Source organism: Ostrinia nubilalis, chromosome 14, assembly GCF_963855985.1.
Source record: "Ostrinia nubilalis chromosome 14, ilOstNubi1.1, whole genome shotgun sequence".
NCBI lineage: Eukaryota > Metazoa > Arthropoda > Insecta > Lepidoptera > Crambidae > Ostrinia > Ostrinia nubilalis.
The window spans coordinates 7,778,498-7,788,262 of NC_087101.1; the positions used below are offsets into that span (position 1 = coordinate 7,778,498).

Below are 9,765 nucleotides of genomic sequence, written 5' to 3' on the forward strand. Positions count from 1 at the left end.
CGCCTTCTGACGTCAACTGCAGTTACATGCGTCGACAGCAAATTGCTGTTCGTGTGTAAGAACCCTTACTCTGTCTAACTCTAGGCGCTTGCGACCTTCACATGATACTAACACGAGTTTTTCGGTCACCACTCGAGAACATCTAGGTTTTGCTATAGGTAAGTAAGTACCTACCTACCTAATTGAAATGAAAATAAAATGTCAAATTTTCTTCAGTTTAAACATAAGAAAAAAGAAAAGGACGGGTAACACACCACACCCCAAATCCTTCGTTCGTTCGATTGTTCGTTTCAGCCGAAAGACGTCCACTGCTGGACAAAGGCCTCCCCCAAGGATTTAAACCCCAAAGACCGGTCCTGCGCCGCTTGCATCCAGTCGCCTCCTGCGACCTTCACCAGATCGTCGGTCCACCTAGTGGGAGGCCTGCCTACGCTACGTCTTCCGGCTCGTGGTCGCCACTCAAGAACTTTCCTGCCCCAGCGGCCGTCAGCTCTACGAGCTATGTGCCCTGCCCACTGCCACTTGATTTTAGTGATTCTGCGGGCTATGTCAGTCACTCAGTCAGTCAGTCAGTCATAAGAAGGCTCAAGGTCACCCAAAGGGCGATGGAGCGTGCTATGCTCGGAGTTTCCCTGCGTGATCGAATTAGAAATGAGGAGATCCGTAGGAGAACCCTAATCCTTAAACCAATTTAATAACTATTTACCATAACTTGACGATACGCTGCTTTTATTCTGTCTGCTGGAAGTATTTACTGAGTCCAATATTCATATTTAAACAAGCTTGCCGACCTTTTAATAGTTTGAATGACTCATTTAATTAAGATAATATAACCAGTAAGTAGTCAGTGAAAACAAAATATGGCTAAGGAATCTCCACAAATTCCCTCCTTTTGGAGTCGATAACAAAATGAAACATCGACTTCTTGGCGGGAATGTGAAGCGTTACGTTATCGGTTTAGTTTTATTTTCTAAAATTATTGTTTAGACGACTATTAATGTGTAAGAATGGTGGATAATTAACCATTAAGTGTTCGTAAACGTGCATGAGTGTAGGCAAATGAAATAAAACTGTGCAGCGTGATTCTTTGGATTCTCTCAAGTAATCCATAATTATGAAGTCTCAGTAAAGCACCACAACTTTACTGAGACTCAAAGGGTGGGAAGGGGTATCATCTATCATCCTTCATTTTATCATTTAATTAACCCAAGTTCCATTCCACTTTGTCCTACATATTATTTTAAAACTCGTCTCATTTGAAACTCGAAAATGGCACAAATCAAGTCGGCCTCGTCGTGTATTGCCAGCATCAAAAAAGAAGAATAAGGAGAAACATCATAAAATCCCTAGTTGGACCGCAGATTATTTTTCTTGTTTTGCAGGACTACCGCCGCCGCGTGCCCAAGGCCGTGAAACAAAATTTAAAAAGTTTATTGACGTTTTAATTTTTGTCTGTGATCTTTGAACGCCACTTTGAAATTTTACGTTACGAAAGTGGTTTGTTTATTTATTTTTTAAAAGAAATAGCAGAAACAGAATAATTTAAGCAGTGATTGAAACACACAAACGATAATTTACATTAATTAAATACGCCCTTAATTAACAAAATGGGCGAACAAATGGAAGACCAAGCGAGTGATGTAGAGATGAACAACTCTGAACTTGCTTTCGATAATCTTACTATTTTGAAGGAGTTCAGTAACATTGCAAACCTCGTAAAGTATGTATTATTTATATTTATTTCCCTGAAACTGCTTGTCGCATTTCTATTTTCTCAATAACAATGAAAATTAAATCTCTTCCAGAAATGAAGATTTCCTTGAAACTGTTCCCAAAGCTAAGCTAAAAAGAGTTAAATGGGTTCCTATGTTTAATTGTTTGAAGCAGGGTATTTTGGATGAAATGATACAGGAATTGAGTGCTATGTGGCAGTATGAAAATATGCAAGAGAAAATCGAGACCCTAGAAAAGCAAAAGGAAAAATATGCGGACACTAATACCGACAAAACTTTATGGTAGGCATGTGGCATTACATTCAAAGATTCATACCGTATTTTTGTAAATATTCCTAGCCCGTCAATGACTATGTGGGCTCAATATTTTAATGAGGTTTGATTAAGTCAGACTAGAGCACCATGTGTTGGTTGGGAAAGTCAAAAGTAGGTTTATAATAATCATTCTGCACATCCATAACTAATTTTATTCGGTCATAGGGTTGGGTTATTTTCCAATTTTATGAGTTCTATCATGAGGTAAAGAAATTAGTTTCTATACTCAACATCAAATAAACCGCACCTTCCGCGACGCGAACTTTAAAGATTTTCTTCTGACACAATCATGGTGCCCCAACAATATTGATGTTATTTGAAATCCCAATAAATATCCTCAAAGAAAAACACATTTAATATCTTAATAAATGATTAACATACCATAAATGTGACTTGAAAAAAGACCTCACTTTGGGCTCCCCTCTGGGAACAATTAGACCAATTTTTATGGTTATAAAACCAAATAATGACCTCACGTGTCCTCTTTAACAGATGGATAGCGTTTAATCCCAACTTAACAGTTTTATAGCCATAAAAGTAGGCTCAAGCGTAACTACCTATTTTTTGAAGAAGTGACTCTGGATCCTTCTAAAGACACATTTTTGGGGTAAAAACCTTTCCGTTAATGAAATGAAGTTTAGAACTAGGCTTTTAAATGGTGCCAATATTGGCGGGAAGTGGGGATGCATACGTTTGAAAGTGCTTGTCGCGGGAGGTGCGATTTATTTGATGTCGAGTGTATTTACACAACATGCCATTTGAATTCACAGGAGGCCACAACTGGGAGATGTCAAGGCACAACTAAAAGCAAGTGATGTAGGTAACTTGCAAAAACAGAGAGCCCTACTGGAGTCATTGGCTAAAGAGTATGAAAGCAGGGTAAATAGACTCAAGAAAATAGTGTCTGCCAAGAGAGGATACCTCAAGGCTCTCCAACTAGACATACAGAAATATCAAAAGAAGAATGAAGATTTTATCATGAAAATCAATGAAAAAATCGAAAATCATCACAATTTAACCAAAATCATGCTACCAATTAAACAAGATGTTGGCGAGATGAATTGGATAGAAAAAGATTTAGAAATTGAGAATTGATAATGCACTGCAAGATTATTTGAATAAAATTTATATTTCAGAAAATTGTACACACCTGAGAAAAAGTACAACGAAATTTATTATAATTTAATTATATTTTAACTCAATATACTGTGAAAGTTATCTTTACTAGTGTAGATGAAAATAGAATAAAGTTTATCAAGTGATAATAAAGCACATAAAAATCTAATTTTGCTGCATTCTTTTTACCAGCTACCTAATGACTGCTATACATTTGAATTGTACATACAGAGAGCAAAGATATTTAGATTTAGTAGCAACATATTCTCCATAAATATTAAAATTGATAAAGCATTAAGAAAGATGAAAAAACTTTAATAGATGAAAATGATATCCTATTAGCAAAGTACATTAGTTAATAAATTATACAATAGCAAAGTTACAATTATAATTGTAAATGCAAACCAAAATGAAACAAAAATAAACCTCTTAGTTTAAATAGTAATATTTATTAATGAAAATCATTTGACGTCTTTAACATAGCTAAAAAATAAAATTGTACAATGCATAACCTGCATATAATTTTTTATTATAATCATAATATAGCAATTGCACTATTGTTGCGAGGACTACACTGTTACTACCACCATTAATTAAAATTATGAATTCATTCCGAGACTTGCAACTGCAGACTGAGGAGATAGCCTCAATGGAGATCACACCAATTCTAGACTTTATTATGTCTACTTAGCATTTTAAGGAATAATACTGAGTGCAAATTAACATTTAATTTCACTGGGAATACTTCATTTCCTAAACATTCATTTTCGTTATGGAGACTTGTGATAGATACAAACAAGTGAAGGTTAATATCATGACTTAGGCCAGCTCCATGACGGGATTAATTTGTCTTTAGAAAATAAATAAACATAAGAGCACTAAAAATACGTAACGTAAATAAAGGTTATTGGATGGACGAAGTTTAGTTAACAAATTTTCACTAATAATAAAAAACTAAAATTTCCAAACAAATCAAAATCCGATTTACGTTACTTATACGAGACCTATATATACTTTACATTTATAGGCACATTAGTTACAGAATAAACAAAGCGAATGTGCTTTCGATCCACTACAACTTATTAAGTAGTAATATGAAATGTAACGACGCTTCGTGTCCAATGCCCGCATCTTTAAGATCGCTTACCACCTCAAACTCTTCAAAGTCAACAAAACAATTTACTAGAACATCAACATGTTACAATAACACAACAGGTATATTATACTGATCTAAGGTCTAAGGCTGCAATATAATATCAGGGATCGAAAAAGCAATAGTCACCGAGGCACCGCCGAATAGTTCATGTCCGATCAATATCCACAACATCTCTGTAGAACTAAATTCATAAATTAATATCACTCACATTAATTCAAAATTAAAAATAAGAAGGCACAAGCAAGTTGATAAATAATTTTAACAATATGCGACTTATTCGGCTCTGTCCAATGACTACACTAACATAATAATTATAATACATGATATAATTAATTATTTGTAGCATTCCTCTCACTGTGCAGCACACTGGATCCCAAATGTCAGTTATTTCTTTTTTGGTGGTGACCGCTGAGGTGTGGCTGGCCTCCCGCTGTTGATGCCGTTATATTGGTATTTGGCCTTTTTTTCTGATGGCTTTAATATCTAAAAGAAATAAAAAAGATGAATAAGAAGCAGATGTTAATTATTTATTACTATTGCTGACAATAAATATTTACCTGGAACGAGCACATTAATGTCTCGTCAACGGACATCATTCCGCCGGCGTTGTCAAATTCTCCACAGTAATTGGGTGCAGAGAATAATGTCACCAGTTGTCGCTTCGCGAAGAATTCATAGCCATCTTCCACCACCTATAATAAATAAATAATAATAAATAAACCATGAAATAAATATAGCAGAAATATTTCTTTACACACTTTAAAATTGCATTTGGCGTCATGGAGCCAAGTTGTCATCTGTGGCCTATTAATAGCCACAATACTTTTGTGATGTAGGTGTAATGTAAATTGATTACGATTTGCTATGCTGGTAGGTACCTCACGGAAGTGAACAATTGGGACACAAGTAGGTATATAAATCTGGTCTACACAATACCAAATAAGAGTAACATAAGCTTACCTGATGGGCGCGACAAATCAAATCTAAATCATGTCTGTTTAAGAACTTGCTGACGACGTCTGGGCCGAAGGTGAAGGACACGCCGCGGTCGTTCTCCCCCCATCCTTGTACGTCTTTGTCCGGATCTGACCAAAGCAGGTCGCAAAGTAAGCCTGAAATCATATTTTATATGTTATGTATTGAGCAGCACCAGAACAATGGACTCTTAGCAGGGTTCGAAAATATCCGATATTTATTATAAATATCAAAATATCGGATATTTATGATATATATCCGATATATATCAACTTTGATATATATCAATTTTGTATGAAAGCCATAGTATTATTTTATTGTATTATTCATAAATACTATTGCATATGTGTTACATAAACATGTTTTTAATGTTTTTAAACTTAAAATCAGACAAATAAAGCAAAAACATAAAATATTCTTTTAAATACGGCAAAATCAACTAAAAAAATAAAAATCTTGTCAAAAAGTACAAATACAGTAACAAATTTTAAAAGTTGATAAAATATATATCATCCAAACCGGCTTGATATACACTCGACGTCAAATAAATCGCACCTCCCGCGACAAGCATTTTCAAACATATGCATCCCCACTTCCCACCAATATTGGTACCATTTAAAAGCCTAGTTCTAACCTTCATTTCATTAAAGGAAAGGTTTTTACCCCAAAAATGTGTCTTTAGAAGGATCCAGAGTCACTTCTTCAAAAAATAGGTAGTTACGCTAGAGCCAACTTTTATGGCTATAAAACTGTTAAGTTGGGTTTGATTGCTATCCATCTGTTAAAGAGGACACGTGAAATCATTATTTGGTTTTATAACCATAAAAATTGGTCTAATTGATCCCATAGGTGGGCCCAAAATGAGGTATTTTTTCAAGTCACATTTATGGTATATGCTAATAATTTATTAAGAAATTAAATGTGTTTTTCTTTAAGGATATTTATTGGGCTTTCAAATAACACCAATATTGTTAGGGCACCATGATTGTGTCAGAAGAAAATCGTTAAAGTTCGCGTTGCGGAAGGTGCGGTTTATTTGATGTTGAGTATATATCGGATATATATCCGATATATATCTTGATATATATCCCTTGATATATATCCTCGAACCCTGACTCTTAGTCACGCTAAGGTGTTTCAATGTTATTGTGTTTGATTTTTAAGAGATTTCATCAGAGCCTAGGATATGTGAGCCCAGGTTTGAGCTATGTAATAAATAATGTATATTATTCACCAAGGTTATTTTTATCTGTCGTCAGGGTAAAGCAACTACTGTGACTCATTTAATTGTCTTAGCGCGTATCCTATTAAATCGCCAATTGGTCATGGCATTGTTATTTTTATTTTACAGTTACAAGTATAGTTGGCATATGACTCTGGCTTAGTTTAAACAGATTCATCAGGTTTCCTAGAATCTGAAGAATGAATGAATTTACTGATACTATCTTATCTTTCATAATGAATTAACAAAAAAGTTGATTATATTATACCTGTATCAGGCACGTCAGTAGGTCTCATTATCCGTCTAATTTGCTCCATGCCCTGCAAGTCTGGCGAGAGGCCGCCGTGACAGCAGAATATCTTCTCGTCGATGATGGCGGCAATAGGCAAGCAGTTGAAGCAGTCCGTGAAAGTCTTCCACAGTTTTATGTTGTATCGGCGTTTACACTCGTCATAGAAACCTGTTCAAATTAAAATATGACAAATTGAGGAGGGAAAAACAAATCTAAAGTATGAAGAGGAAACAAAGAGGGCACTAGAAAATAATTGATTTCGATTCTGTGAATTCATTCAGTTTTGAGCTGCAAGAAGTTGATAGAAGAGAACTAAAATGTAAATCTGATTGTATAAAAATTATGAAGTGTTTTCTTACCATAGATGCGATTTATGCTAGCACACTCGTGATTGCCTCGGAGGAGAAAGAAGTTTTCTGGGTACTTTATTTTGTATGCAAGCAATAGACAAATAGTCTCAAGAGATTGTTTGCCACGGTCCACATAGTCTCCCAGAAATAGGTAGTTAGCTTCTGGCGGGAACCCGCCGTATTCGAACAGGCGTAATAAATCCGTGTACTGACCGTGAATATCACCTGCAAGTACAAATAGTCAATAGTAGAACAATAGGGTATTATGCGACTGTAGCATGATGAACATTACATGCAATTCAATTTATGAAGTGCAAGTATTTTAGATGGAAATAAGCATGGAAAGCGACAATTACATTATAATTAGCTTTTACACGCATTTGCATCACAAATATGATAAATATTACGATTTTAAGATCAGAAGACTACTAAAGTAAACTCAGAATATTGTGATAGAGGTCGAAAATTAAGATGAGACTTCATAAGGATTAGTCATAATTAATGCACATCAAACAAAGCCTTGTAGCTATAAAAGCCAATTATATGTTGAATGGTATCATTAAAGTAACAATGAAACAATACTATAGGACAAGAATGAATGAATAAAAGGCAAGTTCGGCCTTCAAGACAGTTTGAAGAGTTAATTTTGCAGATTAAAATTTCTAATTAGTTTTATGTTTTCTAATAAGTGGTATGTATCTTATTAAAATAATAATTTTAAATAAATGTGTATAGCATACCACAAATTTTGAGCGGTGCCTCCAGTTCCAGTAGTATTGGCTGCTGCAGGAATATCTCCCTGGACTTGGTGCAGAGGCCCCTCACCTCCGACTCTGACATCTGCACCGTCTTTCCGGGCCTGCATCCTCGAACTACGACAATCGTGTTCATATCACTTATCAAAACACTACTGTTAACACTTTAAGAGGTAATCTGATATTTTTAGGTGATTATAACTATATTACTGATGTTGTAGATCCCCAAAATAAAAGTAAACCAATTGAAATTAATACCATTTCTGATTTATTTTATACTACTTACAATGAGAATACAGATGATGACAGCCTCAAGCATGATGAAACTAAATGCAATGACCATATTATTGATTTTTATGATCATTTGTCTCAACAACATAGAAACACACACAAGTTCTACACCATTACCATTCATACGCATTAATTACAAACAAAACTAAATGATACATAATTGAATTTATAAAAAGCATGCCTAAATAGCATAAGCTAGTTCCAAAATAAGATAATGTTGGTTCCGACAGATCATTCTGACGATTTCACATTTTCATACCGACACAAACACAATATTTTGGTAGGGTATACTGAAAATAATATTAAAAATAAATTGTTGTACATGCCACAGTATTAAAAAATAAGTTGATAAAGGTATATTCTTTGTTTATAACATCCACAAGCTCAGTTTCATTTCATAAATTATTTGAAACTGATTACTGTAATAAATTAATTGCCTTTGTTGTAATATAATGACAAATTTGATAAGGTGAACACATCAGGATATTCATGACAAAATGTCAAATCTCAACTGTAGTAGCAACTCTGGAGCTACAATTTGGGGAGTTTATGTATACTCCTGGGTTTGGATTGTTTGTCAGGATATATTACTAAAGGAATAATAAAAACAAAAAGAATCTAGCGCAATACTTCCACAAGAATCTGGATGAAACCATACATTCTCCTGAAAAGATGTCTTTCAATTTCCCTTTTCTCCTCGCTGTTTCCTGCTGCTGTCTGTACACTGTTGTAACCCACCAATTAGCAGCGTAATAAAGTGAAATAAACATGTTTAAATCAAGTATAATGTGCATAAAGCAGAACAATATGACCAGAGAAGTGTTCCATGCTATAGAGCCTAACATTCCTTGCTTTGGAGCGCATTTTCAGCAAACCGCTAAGTAAATTAGGTTGGCTTTGTACGTGCGACGAAAATAGCTATCGTCCACTTCTTAGAGGCAACATCAAAAGTAGATTCAGATAAGAATTGAGGATAATCGATTTATTTATGAGTTTGACGTTTCTATACCTCTACATACTCAATGATAATTACGCAACTAAGAACATAATGAGCATGGATCATTTACTCAACGTATCAAGTATGTGTTATATTACTTATGTGGCTAAGAAAACTAAATAAGATTGATAATTTACCTTCTAAAAGTCTGTGAATTAGACTGTCAACATTGAGTTCGTCAGCCATATTTACTACACGAATAATTTACGTCAAAAAGTCAAATCCGACAAACACCACCATCGTCCCACTGCCGCCCGCCGAGTCTTGTTTTTGGTTTTTTGCTGGTGCGTTTTGTTACAAATTTCATGAAGTTTCCTAAATGAGTACGGAATCCCTATGCATTTTTTTACTACTACCAATGAGTTAATCTAGTTCTAACGCTCACACTGTTCTAAAAATTTAAAGGAAAATGCTAGATATAATTTTTCACCCCTAATTTGTTCTTACAATAAATCGAAACTAAACGCTAAGCCTCAGCTGCTCATCTTTAGTCTATGATTTTTACCATAGACAAGGTAGAGACTACAATCCATGGACAAGCAATTTTTTTATTTTAAAATCTT

General features: G+C 34.6%; 2 protein-coding genes across 3 annotated transcripts; one reads left to right on the plus strand and one right to left on the minus strand.

The window, feature by feature from the left end:
• Positions 1-1,443: 1,443 nt before the first annotated feature.
• Positions 1,444-3,333, plus strand: LOC135078084 (uncharacterized). The gene is made up of 3 exons (XM_063972657.1): positions 1,444-1,720; positions 1,806-2,015; positions 2,819-3,333. Exons 1-3 carry the CDS (start codon positions 1,608-1,610, stop codon positions 3,141-3,143), a joined length of 648 nt encoding a protein of 215 aa, XP_063828727.1. The 5' UTR covers positions 1,444-1,607; the 3' UTR covers positions 3,144-3,333.
• A 260-nt stretch (positions 3,334-3,593) lies between these two features.
• Positions 3,594-9,474, minus strand: LOC135078082 (serine/threonine-protein phosphatase PP1-beta catalytic subunit). Of its 2 annotated transcripts, none has more exons than XM_063972656.1 (7): positions 9,340-9,473; positions 7,900-8,031; positions 7,169-7,384; positions 6,786-6,977; positions 5,281-5,432; positions 4,878-5,012; positions 3,594-4,803 (listed from the first exon to the last, which is right to left on the minus strand). In XM_063972656.1, the coding sequence occupies exons 1-7, from the start codon at positions 9,386-9,388 to the stop codon at positions 4,705-4,707; spliced, it is 975 nt and encodes a 324-aa protein (XP_063828726.1). In that variant the 5' UTR covers positions 9,389-9,473; the 3' UTR covers positions 3,594-4,704. The 2 variants fall into 2 exon arrangements, with proteins under 2 accessions (XP_063828726.1, XP_063828725.1); XM_063972655.1 differs by lacking the exon at positions 3,594-4,803 and adding an exon at positions 8,864-8,929 and having other exon boundaries at positions 4,839-5,012; positions 9,340-9,474.
• Between the last annotated feature and the right edge of the window lie 291 nt (positions 9,475-9,765).

Bases quoted from the DNA above. Each gene is read 5' to 3' on its own strand.
- LOC135078084 (XM_063972657.1), top strand. From the start codon at position 1,608: ATGGGCGAACAAATGGAAGACCAAGCGAGTGATGTAGAGATGAACAAC. The intron at 1,721-1,805 runs GTATGTATTATT...AATCTCTTCCAG, and splicing joins AACATTGCAAACCTCGTAAA to AAATGAAGATTTCCTTGAAA. The intron at 2,016-2,818 runs GTAGGCATGTGG...TTGAATTCACAG, and splicing joins AATACCGACAAAACTTTATG to GAGGCCACAACTGGGAGATG.
- LOC135078082 (XM_063972656.1), bottom strand. From the start codon at position 9,388: ATGGCTGACGAACTCAATGTTGACAGTCTAATTCACAGACTTTTAGAA. The intron at 5,433-6,785 runs GTATAATATAAT...ATATGATTTCAG, and splicing joins TACTGACGTGCCTGATACAG to GCTTACTTTGCGACCTGCTT. The intron at 4,804-4,877 runs GTAAATATTTAT...TATTTCTTTTAG, and splicing joins CATTAATGTGCTCGTTCCAG to ATATTAAAGCCATCAGAAAA.